We start from the raw sequence: 14,797 nt of genomic DNA on the forward strand, positions 1-14,797 counted from the left end.
CTCTCTGCTTTTTCCTGGAGAGTTTTTATTGATCAAAATTCTAAAGATGATTAAACTGACCCAATATGTAGAGGAATCATCTCTTTGGTGAAATGGCTCACAGACAAACTGTGACGAGAGGTATGCAATGTCAGCTTTAGAAGATCGCCAAGTAGTCTGAAAAGGCTGGCAGTCAACATCAGTGGAAAAGATAGAGATAGAGAATAGTCCTATCTTTCTATCTCTTTTGGGATAGACAGACTTAAATATACACACATAGAAAGGCCTAGAAAAATAGATAGATAGATAGATAGATTTCCTATGTATAGACTTTGATAATTTAAGTTTTTCTGTTTGTTTTTTTTTCAAAAATGAAAATACAGATTTAGGTCTACATGAATTTTACTGTCACTGGCAAGGATAAATCAGCCTTAAAAACTCCCCAACAAAATACAGTAGGCCTAAACAACATGATAGGCTTTTACCCATGATTCCTTGTGCTATCATGTGAGCTACTACGGCAATTATCCTTAAGGAGGAGGTGAATTGGTAAGCTTACATTTATGTACTATAAATGGGCCAATTGGCTGTATAATTATCCTAATTATGTGGACATTCTGATGAGCCACAATAAATAGCGTTGAAACTTTTTCGAGCAAGAGTCACACCGTCCACCTGAAAAAACACCGGCGAAAGTGTAGCAGGTGAGGCTAATACATCATGCTACAACTGCTGCTGACAACGAGAAGACATTTTTTAAATATTCAGAGAATATTCCCTTGTCCAACTACTTTTTTTACACATGATATGTAGTAGGGTGTCCCTGTTCTGTCTTACTTTAAGGGGTTCTTGGTCTGAAAAACGTCGAAGACCCTTGCTCTTTATACAAAAATAACTTGTGCGCATATACTCCTTACATTAAGGTAATTGTGGTTTTGCGTTCATACGCCAGTCAGTACGGTATAGCCGGAGGCGCGTCATGCAGCTTCCGAAGCAGAGAGGTAAACATAGTTCATAGTTTTCTGAATCAGTTCATTGTGCAGGTATGAGGTGAGTCCACATGTCAGGTTTTACCTTCGCCTCTTCAAAACAACGGCATAATGCAATAACTTTTGATTGAACTACCGTAAAACCAGGTGAATGGACCAGAAATTAGAAAACGAACACTAAACGAGTCGTCTGTCTGATGTCTGTGATTTTGCTCTGAAGGCATCACAGACTGTTAGCGCGTGGCATCTTTGCTATAGTTAGACTGACGCTTACAGTTATAAACTTGCACACGTTTGTTTTAGCTTACTCAAGCAGTGCAACGAGCAGCGCATCGCAGTTACTGCTGCAACAACAGTTAGCACAACACAGAGCCGAGACTCTGAGAGATCAGTCATTCCTACTGTTAGAGGCAAAAGTCCATGTTGTATTGTTAATGAAAGACGAACACAGCAACTTCAGCTCAGATGCAGCCTCAGCTCTTACACAATACCTGGCATTGTGCCGAAATGATTAAGAATGGGAACCAGTTCTACTCTCCGTTTCATATATTTTGCTTGCGAGGCAAACTAGAAGAAAATAACTAATGTCATTGGTGAGGGTCAGTCTTAATAGGATTGCAAACTAAGGATTTGTAGGATAAAACCTTCAGTTACTTTTATCATTGAGTATTCTATACACTTATCTATTTAGATGACTTATGATATGCTGTTATATCAATTAAGCTTTAGTGATCCTTGGGGAAATTCACAATCTACCTAGTAAAGTCATATATAAATGATGTAAAATTAGCCCTACATTTACCAGCTGCAACAGTAAAGGGAGCACATCAGTGCATCATTATTTATAATTCAATAATATGATTGATATGCAAATAGATAGATAGATAAATTATATAATTTTAAAATGGAAAATAATGCATTGTAGGGCAGGGCAATATAAAGATTTAGCTTATCAAGAATTGAGACTATATATTGTTTTAGACACTGGATATTGTTATCCTGTGATATGGAATAAATTGTGTTTTAAAGTAAAGTAAACAATTTCAACTTCGTTTTATACTAACCTTTACCCACAATGTCATTATATCTGCATGACCAATGATTATTGATCAAAACAGATTGTGTTCATACTTTTTTATAGTAAAAATAGTCATTCCTACAATGTTGTCACATCAAAGAGGAAATGGGGGGGGGGGGGGTCTAATGTTCGATGCCATCTCCCAATTCTAGCATTAATTAAGTACTTTTGAGGAGATTTAAAAATATCAATATATATATTGTGTTTCGAGATATAGCCAAAAAATATTGTAATATAATTTTCAGCCCATATCTCCCAGCCGTAATGCACAGTGACTACGATAAAACAGTGATATAAAACTGAGGAAATCAGCAAATGGTCACATTTTAGTAGCTGTAGCCAGAGAATTACTGACTATAGAGTGAATCATTTAAAGGATTCACAGAATTGTTGCTGATGACTTTACACTCATCAAACAACATTGCTGAAATCCCTTTCAATCGTTCACCCTAAGGTCCCCTCTGTTGGCACATCTTGTTTTCTCACTGCTCCTGGCAGCAGGGAGAGAAGTCACGGGGGAGGAGGTGGACAGGAAGCCCAACTTTGTTCTGATGATGGTGGACGATCTCGGCATTGGTGATATAGGATGCTATGGTAATGACACCATCAGGTCAGTTCTAATGAATGTGTTACAGTTCTTTTTCTGTTTCTTACGCATTTGCTTCTATTCTTAATTTCCCCACTTTAAATGATTAACAATGTCTTTCATCATCACAGCCTGTTTATAACATAATGTCTGTGGTATCCAGTGTAATGTTTCTTGTCTGATGAGCTGCCTGGAATTTAATATGTATTTATTTATATGTCTCTGTTTTACCTGTTTGCACCTGTTCTGTCCCTGTAGGACTCCAAACATAGACAGACTTGCTTCTGAAGGGGTCAAGTTGACTCAGCACATTGCAGCTGCCCCTCTCTGCACCCCGAGCCGTGCCGCTTTTATGACCGGGCGCTATGCACTCCGCTCAGGTAACAGAACTCTCAAACTGTGTTAAACTTAAACCAAATTTGCCAGTGCAAACAGGAGCACCCTGGACATATTTGTACAGCAATGTTGGACAGTATGTTCCATACTGTTTTATTGTTTTATTTTTGTCTGTTAACTAGGGCTTGGTAGCACAGGTCGTGTGCAGGTGCTGCTGTTCCTCGGAGGTTCAGGGGGGCTGCCACCCAGTGAGACCACCTTTGCTAAGAGGCTGCAGCAACAAGGATACACCACAGGCTTAGTGGGTGAGTCAACCTGGTGTCATCAGTTCTGTTTTGGTCCTTATTGTGAAATTTGTCCTGATCCTCCCTGTGCAGGCACCGCAGTTGTGGACATGTCGACGGGTCAGATGTTTGTCATCATGTAGGTGTCTGAGGCTGGGTCAGCTGCACAGATTGTCAGCTACATGTTTACACACTGCTGTGTGTGTGTGTGTCTGTCCGTCTTGCTCTCCTGCCTGTGTGCATTTTAGTATATGAAAAACTCCTAATTTCCTCTGACTTGCACATTAGGCAATTTTTATACACAATGCATCAACATGCACACAAAAGTAAAAAGCTGCCATGCATTTACGTTCCTGTCCCACCTCTTTGTTTTTGAGTGTCAAGTGCTGCATCTAATGTCTTCCTCTCTGTGTGTTTTTGCAGGTAAGTGGCACTTGGGTGTGAGCTGTGAACACAGAGGGGACCACTGTCACCATCCGAACCAGCATGGCTTCAGCTACTTCTATGGCATGCCGTTCACCCTGTTCAATAACTGTGTGCCCGGAGAGGGAAATGATGTCCTCGCAGACCTCCAGCACACACTCAGAAATCTGACAATGTTTCTTGGAATTGGACTTCTCACACTGGTGGGTGTTTTTTCCCAGTTGAAGAGTTTAGCTTTCTCTCTTTAGAAATAATCGCAAGAAAGTACATCTAAATATGAATGCAGTTGCACCTGCGAGGGGAGGGGGGCAGAGGGGACCATGGCCACCCTGATACAGTTGCTAGTGAAAATAATCCTGGTCATATTTGCACAGCAATGTTTGACTGTATTTATTGAGAGGCTGTGAGGCGCTCATTTTTTAAGCTAGTGCAAAGGTGGCAGTATCTTGTGAAAGTAGACAACATAAGGAAACTATGTTGGAAGAGAGTTAAATAATGCTCCAAAACTAGGCTTATTTTGGCTAGGAAACAAGTAGCACAGCTATTTTCAAATGGGTCCCATCAAACTCTTCTAGACATAAGAAAGCTTTTTCCCAGTAAATGTTTTGCTCCTTACAGTCACTGTACTTCTGTAAATTAAAGCTGTGCATTTTTATTTTTAAGAAAAGGACAACCAGCCTTTCTAAACAACAGTGAATCACAGACATGTACAGATACATAGCACACTCAAACAGGATTGTTGTGGAACTAAAGATGTTAAATGTTCTGGTATCAGTCTATGCACATGAGATAATTAGTATTACTAATGGGTTACTTTGACAATTTTTAACCATTTTTGTATCATACAGTGTGGGTTGTATTTTTAACTGATCTTTTTTTTTAATACTTAATTTTATGGAAATGCCCAAATATGCAACAGAACATGTTGAAGCAGACAGTTGGTCACCATACTTAACTGATCCGTTTTAAACATCCTTCCATTCGACCAGCACCCAGATCTTGCAGCTCATCTCCCAGATCAAATGCATCATCTGACAGATTTCTTGCCTATTTCTCACCTCAGATGTTTTCAGAAATTTGAGCTTGTTTGTTACCAGCTGGCTACCATATTGTTTATATTGTTTATTGGTCCAGTGTGGCGCAGTGGATTCTGGTACTTGTAGGTTTTCTACCTCTTGAGCAAAAGTGAATACCACAGCTCTTTTTCTCTGTTTTCTCAGGTCAAAACTTCTAAAGAATTTGCATATTTCTACTGCACAGAAAGCGCAGCAGTGAAAAACGTCTATAAAATGAGAAACCAAAGTTTATCAGTATGCAATTCCATAACTTTCCACGTTGACATTGCTTATTAGGAGCCTGTATACTTCAACAGCACAAAATAATTCCTGAAATTCAGTAATACATTTCCAAGGAAACCACTGTGTGATGTACTTTAGTGTAAGAAAAAAAGATAAAAGATATCATAATAGTAAGACGAAAAAGTCAGCTGAGCTAGCAACCAAAATGAAAAATAAAAACAAAGAAAACTGAGAGACACACATGGGTTGCCAGACAAAGAGGAAGAAATTGGAAAAACAAAGAACTGCTGTGCCGTTCACCCCAAAGCAAAATAACGAATGCGTAATCACTGAGACATGAGCCACAGGGCTTGAAAAAAAGATTGGGAACAAAAGCTGCAATTGTGAAATTCACAGTCACGACAGCCAGAAACCTGTTTAGGGGAAAGCAAAGTAACATCGAAACTGAAACTCTGAGAGGACACCTGTAGGATCAATGGGAACCAGCTGTGCATTTAGTGGAGCAACAGACAGCTTGGAAAGAGAGAAAGTGAAAAAGTCTTAAACAGAGAACTACAACAACAACAAGAGTGCCTAGCAGAAAGACATAAGTCTATAGACTATAGTTATTTTCAGGTTTAAATTTAAATACTAGACAGTATGTATGAACAGAGGACTCAATTTACCATTTTTTTTTTATTCAAAGAGAGTTCTTTACTCTTTGGTAGTGGTTTGCAATGTCATCTAGTGGCAAAATCCTGGAATTGCATCAAAATCAAAGTCCCAGACAGTAGAAAGAAGTGTCATATTGCCACGATATCACATGTCCAGTGCAATGCAGAGGAAAATCCCAGTGATAAATCCTATAGTTGTGGAAATGATAATGATAAATATTGGTTGAGACCAGTGTTGCTGCAATATTGGATTTTTTGTTTAAACTTTGAAACAATACCTTGAAAAATATTGTATTCAATACCATTTTCAGTATCACATTGTAGTAAACATTAAGAATAAGAGAGAGCAAGAAAGCACAGCTGATACTGGTTTGTCAATACTGCAGAAAATAAGTATTGAAAATATTTATTGAAACATTTCAAATATTCACTCTAATCAATTTATATGTATAGATAAAACAATGTTTTTGACAACACTAATTGAGACATTATCAGGAAGATGTTAATTCAGCAGGTATTTTTTATGGATTCTTGGAAAAATCTGTACTTCACTGTATGAATGGATATTGCATGTCTATCTTATTTATATTTTATTTACATATATTTATATAAATTATGTATTTTTATGCCTGCCCGCCATTGACAGCTGTGGTGTTATGTTTTTGTGTTGTTCATCCGTCCTAGTCATGTAAACGTGATATCCCAAGAGTGCCTTGAGGGTATTCCCTCAGATTTGGTGCAAACACCCTTGCACTCAACGATGAACTGATTATAATTATGGTCAAAGGTTACTGGGACCTCACAAAACATGTTTTTGACCATAGTTCAAAATGCATACGCTTTTTTTTTGACAATATTTCACACAGATGTCTAATAGCATAAAGTGATGAAGTGATGACATTTATATGGTCAGCTTCACTGTGGCATCATAATGTTCTGCAAAAACACTTTTCTGTCCATTATTCAACATCATTACTCAGGAAGAGAGGGGAAGACATTTGGTCAGATGCTGAAATGGTGACACTAATCTTGGGTGTCCACTTGTGTGTGATGCATCCATGCAGCAACACCCATATTTAATGCACTGTCAACTGTCATGGCTACAGAAAAGTCTGGAAAATCATTGATTTAACTGCACTGCAACTTCACTGGTTTGCAGAGGCATACAACTGCAAGCTGGTAGTTAGGGTTTTAAGTAAATTGGTAACTTTCCAAAAGTGTCTTAACACAGTACAGTGTCTGGCTGTATGGTTGCAGCTTTTGATTTGGTGTGTGCACTTTGTTTCTAAACACACTTGGTGTGTTTGTGCTTTGTGTTTTCAGGTGTGTGTCCGTGTGTGCGGCCTCCTTGATGTCAGCCGGTGGCTAGTGGTAGCACTTTTTTTTCTCAGTATCCTAGCAACCGGTGTGTGGTACATGCCCTTTAAACTCCTGCCAACTTGGAACTGCATCATCATGAGGAACCAAGAAGTGATCGAACAGCCCATGACAGTGGAGACGCTGCCCCAGAGGCTGCTGGGAGAGGCACAAAACTTTATCAAGAGGTTTGTGTTTGATTCTCTTTTCTTTTTTCTTCTCTTTCTTCACAGTTCTTCTGAAACATAAAATGGCATCACAACCGTAAATCCCTGAGTATTTACTGCAACAGGAGAGTGTATGTGGGATTGACTTGAAATAAACTACAGTGCCGATGTTTGTCCGTATGAAGAAACAGGTCAATATGTGGCTCATGGATCAGAGGAGGTGTATGGTATCTAGGGATAACATATATCAGGGATTGACTACACAGGCAACACTGTGGGTTTTATTGACAACAACTAAAAAAATGTCGCCTTGTCCTTTCACATTTTTCCTCAGGAATGTTGATCGTCCATTCCTCCTCTTCTTCTCATTGGTCCATGTCCACACGCCACTCTTTAAAACCCCCGCCTTTGCTGGCAAAAGTCGCCATGGTCGCTACGGTGATAACCTAGAAGAAATGGACTGGATGATTGGTAAATATGTTGTCATGCATTGTTAAACAGTATGTACTGGCCTTTAGTTTAAGGCTGGTAAACCGCTGATTGGCCATCAACTACCCAGTGCAACTTTTCACAAAGGTGCAACCATCAGCCATTATCGCTGGGTTCTGTATGTATAATGCTGATCTGTATGTCTGTAGAAGTTATGCTAACCATTAGATATTACAAAACTACAAAGAAAGAAGCCAGAATTGTCCTTTTACCATCTGAAAAGCCAAAGCAGTCCTATCTGTTTGTAGTGTTTAAACTCTGTCCAGCCATCTCTAATGCTATATTAATTTGTCTGCTAGGTAAAATTACAGAGACGGTGGACTCCCTCGGTCTAGCCAACAATACTCTAATGTACTTTACCTCAGACCATGGTGGACACATCGAGGACGCAGATTCCAGAATCGGGCAGAAAGGAGGCTGGAACGGCATCTATAAAGGTAGACATCATCTTATCAGTTTTTTGTTTTTTTTAATTAAGACTAACTTTAACTGCTATCTTAACTGCAGACAACCACATAAGTCTCAAAACATCTGATTTGTACTGACCAAAAATCACCAGGAAAGCACTCCTCTTGGGAATAAAATAATCTCAAACTACCAAAGGTCAAAGCATAAAACTACTGTAGGTCATTTTAATCATTTTGAATATTAATCTACATCAGATTCTCAAAGTTTTGTCATTTTAGGGAACCAGCACATGATTGAAGGTTTCACAGAAAAAGTGCACACGTAAAAAACAAAAATCATATTTATCTCACTTCCACATTAAAAGGCCAAGCTCTCCTCAAACAGCACTAACATTCATGACACTCACAAGGTGCCACTGGTTACTGTAGCTTTCCACAAGTTGTCAAGCCTAACCTGACAGATGCTTGTCTTCGGGGACACAGTTTAACAAGCCAAGTGGTGTATTAAATGTGAGCCGTTGAAATGGACTGGGAAAGATTTAAAAAATAATGAATGCATTTCATGTGACATTCAGTGGCCGCATAAAATGTTTCAGGGCTGCCGTTGGCCCGTGGATTGCATTTTGAGAAATGATGGTCTATCCCTTGATCAAATTACCATTATAGAAAGCTTCTATCGTTCTTTCTGCATTTATTACAAACATGGAGATGTTTGTGTTGCGTTATGTCTCTTGATAACTGGCGTATAGGTGGTAAAGCTATGGGAGGCTGGGAGGGGGGGATCAGGGTGCCCGGTATATTCCGCTGGCCTGGCAGACTGGAAGCTGGAAGAGAAGTGGACGAACCTACGAGCCTCATGGACCTGTATCCCACACTGAAACATTTGGCCAAGGACACACAACCAGACAGGTAAAGACTGACTGTGGATGCTTTCTTTATTTCTTCTTATTTGTTTCCCCAGAGTTTTATTCTTTGAATGGTTTAAAAGCCTCTGTAAGTTTGTCGAGTACAATAATACACCAAACCATTGTTTACAGTTATAAAAGGAGGGGAGAAAAATACTGTACAAGTACTGTAGCACAATAATTTAGGTGTTTCAAAGCCATATGATTATAGCATAGATCCAGAAGTATTTACGTAATTATCTGTAAACAACTACAGCTTTTGTTGTGTAGAAGATGCTGTGTTGATACTGATTAAGCTAATTTTGGAAGCATTGTACATGTCATATCTTCCATCTACTTCTTTAATTAGAACTTATTTACTTGACATAACAAGCTAATTACTTTTCTAAATATGTTAGCTATAATATGATTACAATGTGAGATGCTTTAATATAGAACAAAAGGCTAAAGGACCAGAGTTTCTGTCTGCATGTAATGTGATAATATCTCTCTTTCTTGATTTCAAAGCACATTTGTGTTTCAACTTTTTCATCTTTCTCTCCTCCAGACAATTAGATGGCTATAACCTCATGCCACTGTTGGAGGGGCAGGCAGAGCGGTCAGAGCATGAATTCATGTTCCACTACTGTGGAATCTACCTGAACGCAGTACGCTGGCACCCACCTGGAAGTAAGTTCACACACATTGCACAGAGATGCATTCAGTCATCAAGTAGACACATGTATTTACAAGCCACCCATGTTGATGTGACACTGAAATCAAACTGTACTTCAACTTAAGGCTAATAGGATAAAGTAGAATACCACAGAATTAATCTAAAATAAGTAAAACTGTCTTAAGACTAGCCTGGATAATGCATTTATCACAACATGTGTATATGTGAATGAGTGCAGAATTATAAGGACATGTAAGATATGTACTGTACTTGTACTCTCTATTTCATGTTTTTGTAAAACCTTTAGGTTGAGATTGAACGATAAAATCTTCAACATTCTTGCTTAAATGTGAATATTACTGAGAAATTTGAAAAGGAACTGGTATTATTTAGTTTTTATTTGTCCCAATTTCTGTTCCTCTTATCAATTTAAGTTCTTATTGAATCTCGGATCTGAGTCTGAGCAAAGGTAAACATATATAGCCTACATAAACCGTAACTGACAAGTTGTTAGTAGGTTTTTTTCGTTGGGTTTTCTTTTGGTTAAAACATACAATATATATTAATACAAGTTCTAATTATTCTCTATCTTGCAATGAGAAATCTGAATATTTACATGTTGCGGTACTTGATGACTACTATTGGGGAAATCAAAACGACTCCCATCTTAAAGCTTGCTGCAAGCATAACTCAGCCATGTTATTATTTCTTAAAAAGTCATGGTTCTGTTACAATAAGAACCAGCTGGAAAATAAGAAATGTTACTTTCTGCCCAGCCCTACTGAGATATGGAAATAGGAAGTCAAATCTAGGAGAAAAAATTAAAGTAATATATTAAGTTTCAGCATGTGCATCCTCACATCTTCTCCTGTTGTGTTTCCATCCAGGTGACTCCATCTTCAAGGTGCACTTTTTCACTCCCAACTTTTCTCCCTCGGGAGCCGGCGGATGCTACGACACAAAGGTCTGCCTGTGTCACGGAAAACATGTGACACACCACAACCCACCACTGATGTACGACATTTTCAACGATCCCTCAGAGTCTCGCCCACTGACCCCTGATACTGAGCCACGATATGCTGACGTCCTTGAGCAGACCGCCAAAGCTGTGGAGAGACATCAGAATTCCCTCACAAATCAGCCAGCATCTGATGATACTGTGCAGCCAAATGCAGGTGCAGGCAGCGTGGAAAGCCAAATGTCATGGAACAAGATTCTGTGGAGACCCTGGCTTCAGCCTTGCTGTGGGACTTTCCCATTCTGTGGCTGCAAAGAGGGCACATCACATAGTTAAGGTAAAAAAATATCCACAACGGAGTCTTAAATACCAACACCAACAGCGCTCTGGGACCACTCATTTAAAGTTTATAATTTTACATATTTTTACCATTTTGCAACCAATAATAGCATAAGTTGAGCTCCTCAGGGAACTAACTTAATGTTAACATTAACCCCTGGTGGTTCCATTTTCTTAATAATAAGATAATATTAGCAAGGCTAACACAGTCATGATCTCAACATAATTAAACCATTTGCTTTTGGATTTATTTTGAAACATGAGACTAATTCACAAGACCAGCAACCATAATGCCAATTTTTTTCTGGTTCCATTTCAGAGAGAGTAAACCTACATTTAAAGGAAATTGAGACAGGCGTGAGATTTTTTATTGTAAGGGCCCTGAACTGATGCCCCTTTATATTACTATTGTAGCAGTAAGATTACACTAATTCTAGGGTGAGATTTTCCCTTTGTCCACATGCTTACATCATCTATAAGTCCACACGTTGAAGCTGATATTTAAAAAAAAAAATCTTTCAATCAACCAGTTACATGAAATCATAAAATGTTACAGCTCCAGTAAAATGTGATCCAGGCAGCTCCTTCAACTTGTGCATTGCAGTTTAGTCTTTTTGTGCTTCTTTTACATTGATAGCTGCTGCTTCATAGCTGTTCATGTTTCCAAATGGTTTTGGTAATCCATGGTTTCTGGTTGTAGAATGACTTCACTGTAGTTTTGGTTACAGTTTCTTCTGTTGTTTTACAAAGTAAATCCACAACAGACTCAGTAAGTGTGTTTACATGGACATGACTACCTTGTTTATGAGGCTTATCACAGTTATGAGGACATTTGGGATATGGTGTTTACATAAGCACAGAGAAATCATGTCATTCATATTTCCTATATACATCCTTGTTTCCTTATGAGCACTCCATGTAGCATATTTGGGTTTCTCATAAACAGAATATGGTGTTTATATGCTCAAACACATAAACTGGATACTCTTAAACATGATCGGGTTTTTCATGTTCATGTAAACACACTAACTATTTGATGTCGGTAACATCACTATGTCATCAGCGATGTCACCAGTGGTGTCCTGGAGCTTGCTCCAGTAAGCAAAATGAAAATCAACAATAAACTACCTTCAAAAGTGAAGCTAAAATTAAAATGAAGTTACCCGAAAATGAAGTTTAAAGAATGCATTGGCTGCACTCTGCCTGTGGTAAGTGCATTTTTACACTGTACGCACTAGCAATAGTGCCCAAAAAGATGCATCTTTGCACACGTGAAGGAACAACTGGATGTTTACATGTGTCATTCATTAGGAGAAGGATCTGTTCAGTTGGTGCTATTATTTAAAACAATGAGTAAATAACATTAGTGCTTTAAAGATGTGACACAATGAAGTGGTTAAAAAATAAAAATCCATAACTGACTATTTGTCTCATTGAATACATAATTAATTGGTTATTTATTTATGTCTGTTGACCTTCTCAAAACTAGACAGATGAAAATTCATTATATAATTCTGCACAGCTTCCTCTGCCCACCCTACCCTTACCCTCTGCAGTGATGCCCAAAATAAATATCTAAAATAAAACTTAACAATCGTAAATCAGTAAAAGGCGGAGAGAGACAAATAAAGTTTCAAAGAGTTTCATGGTGTGATTGACAGTTTTGATATTCAGGACGTTGTGCCACATCACATTGCAAAAGAAAGAATACATAATTTAATCTTAGTTATTTTCCCCTGAATTCTATGAGGCCCTATGCTGGTAAATCAGTCTCTCCGTTTACACCTGGACTGACAGTGAAGTTGTCAGACCTGCTGTAATACACATGTGTTTTTCTGATTTTGAACTAGCTCAATTCCTCCAATATTTCAAAAATATTTGGGGAATATTCCATCGGGAAGGTAGTTTCAACTGTGTTCCATTAGAGGGCAGAGTCAGACTGTGTTTGGATGCTAGTTGGCAGTGCTGTGTGTTTTTATGAGGGAGAGAGGATTGCTGTGAGGGTTACGGGTGAAGCTGCAGCTCATTTCTGTCACTGTGGTCTCATGTGCTGTGTGGTATGAATTATGCCTAAATATTAGGATTATATGTATATTCAGACCAAAACAAATAAAGATATAGATAGAGCTGGGCACACATATACATGAGCACTGGAGCACATAACCTTTTGATTTTCTGTGAACGTATAGTATTGCATCAGTAGCTGTGCGCTTGAGATCTGAGGTGGAATCCCTTCTTGTTTATTTTGTTTTAAGCTTGAATGATCACAAAAATACTGCCAAGTAGTAATCTTTCATGTTTTTCTTCTGTTCAGTCCTGCACCATTTTCATCATTTTACTATTCTTTTCTTGAGTCTCCTTGCTTCCTATTTATACAAGTGGTTTTAGTGACGTTATGATACTTTTACACGTTGAAAAAAGGGAATTTTATTTGTTTGACTCACTCCCTGTCAGGAATGTCAAAGCCCAAGGTCAGCTGCAGAGCAGCATTGCTCAAAGACACTGAGGCAGGGTGGATGTTGTCCACCATGCTGTCCTAGTTTGACCACAAGGGCACCCTGTGGCACCAAAAAGCTTCAGTATTCAAAGACGTAAACGACTGTAAGAAACTCTTCATCATCAGTGTCATCATTGTTGATTAACATCATCATCAGTGCTCAAACTTGTCTCCCTCCAGCAGTGGCTGGCTGTCAAAACATCAAAATTCTCTAGCCTACAATTCTTTTCCTTCCTTCCTTCCTTTCCGTCTCTCCATTTCCGCTTCCTCCATCTCCTCAAATTGTTTGCTTCATCTCATCCTTGTTGTCCTCCCTTCCTCCTCCTCTGCCTCCAGAAATGTCACCCGTATCTGCAAGTGAGGAGGGAAATTTCATAATCATCATCATCACCATCATCACTGTAATCGTTGCCATCATGGTCATAGTATTTACTTCTCTCCCTCCGGCAGCGACCCGTACATCAAACACTCAGTTCATTACAGTAGCCACTCTATTATATCGCTAACAGTAAGTCATGCAGTCGACCATACATAACGACATTTGGCTGTATGTCAAAGTTAATGACAGTTGCTGGGGCAGAATGTTACTGGCTGTACATCATGTCATGCACATACGTAACCGTGTGCACAAGTAACCACACAGACACATGCATGTGTGTGCAGGCGTAAACGCGTTTGTGCACACACAAGCATGCGGTATTTCATGTTGTTTTGAACAGATCAGTGGTTTTCTGTAAAGGTCAGTGTTTCAGGAGATGCCATAAAGCATTTTTATGACCCTCTGTTTGACACACAGAAACTCACATACAGCTTGAAAAGATGTGAATATGGCATGGCAACCTAAACACACTGAAAATAGCTCTCCTGTGTTAATCATGGCACACAACCAGTTGTAGTTAAGGGGCTGTTGTTGCATTGTTTTTATTTAGTTGTGGGTTTGTGCCTATAGTTTGGGTGACGGTAAGAATAGAGGTCATTGTAGAGCACAGAACGTTTTAAAATTAACATCACCAGTCAGCCGCGGCAGGATATCTTTGTTGTGGAAAATCTGTCTTCCATCTTGGCAATTAGTTTTCACTGCCATTCAAATTTACTAACAACGTCAAGCCCAGAACGTATTTGTTGTGTTCAGTATTTGAAGTTTTAATGATAAAAGCATTCTGATAGCGACCACTTAAATATCAAAAACACTCACCACAATTGCTCTATCAGTCAAATTGTGTCCTGTTTTTGAATGACAGCAAACAAGTATTGTAACCTTTTGCTATCTTTTCTTGTCCTTCTGTCTGCTCTGATTTGTTTTGAAGTGCTGCTTCACTTTTGTGTGTTTTATCATAAACCACTGAAATAATGGTTTCAAGTTTTGGGAAATGCTTTATTGCTGCATTCACATGCTTC

General features: G+C 38.7%; 1 protein-coding gene across 7 annotated transcripts in view; it reads left to right on the forward strand.

The window, feature by feature from the left end:
- Positions 1–446: 446 nt before the first annotated feature.
- Positions 447–14,797, forward strand: part of arsh (arylsulfatase H) — a 70,124-nt gene continuing 55,773 nt past the window's right edge. For 3 of the 7 annotated variants that reach the window (XR_015777623.1, XR_015777625.1, XR_015777626.1), the window contains exons 1-11: positions 962–1,029; positions 2,501–2,656; positions 2,891–3,012; positions 3,151–3,273; positions 3,676–3,878; positions 6,950–7,170; positions 7,484–7,620; positions 7,938–8,075; positions 8,795–8,954; positions 9,498–9,619; positions 10,493–10,900. Coding sequence is in view for 4 of the 7 variants with exons in the window: in XM_042494583.2 (XP_042350517.2) it covers positions 1,025–1,029; positions 2,501–2,656; positions 2,891–3,012; positions 3,151–3,273; positions 3,676–3,878; positions 6,950–7,170; positions 7,484–7,620; positions 7,938–8,075; positions 8,795–8,954; positions 9,498–9,619; positions 10,493–10,899 (1,794 nt within the window). In the remaining 3 variants the exon portion in view is untranslated. Of the gene's footprint in view, positions 529–561; positions 684–961; positions 1,116–2,500; positions 2,657–2,890; positions 3,013–3,150; positions 3,274–3,675; positions 3,879–6,949; positions 7,171–7,483; positions 7,621–7,937; positions 8,076–8,794; positions 8,955–9,497; positions 9,620–10,492; positions 12,325–14,797 lie in introns of those variants that run through there. The other 4 variants (XM_088083143.1, XM_088083145.1, XM_042494583.2 and 1 more) reach the window with 4 other exon arrangements.

The sequence above is a fragment of the Plectropomus leopardus genome, chromosome 10, assembly GCF_026936395.1.
Source record: "Plectropomus leopardus strain MGB_pleo_1.0 chromosome 10, ASM2693639v1, whole genome shotgun sequence".
Taxonomy (NCBI): domain Eukaryota; kingdom Metazoa; phylum Chordata; class Actinopteri; order Perciformes; family Serranidae; genus Plectropomus; species Plectropomus leopardus.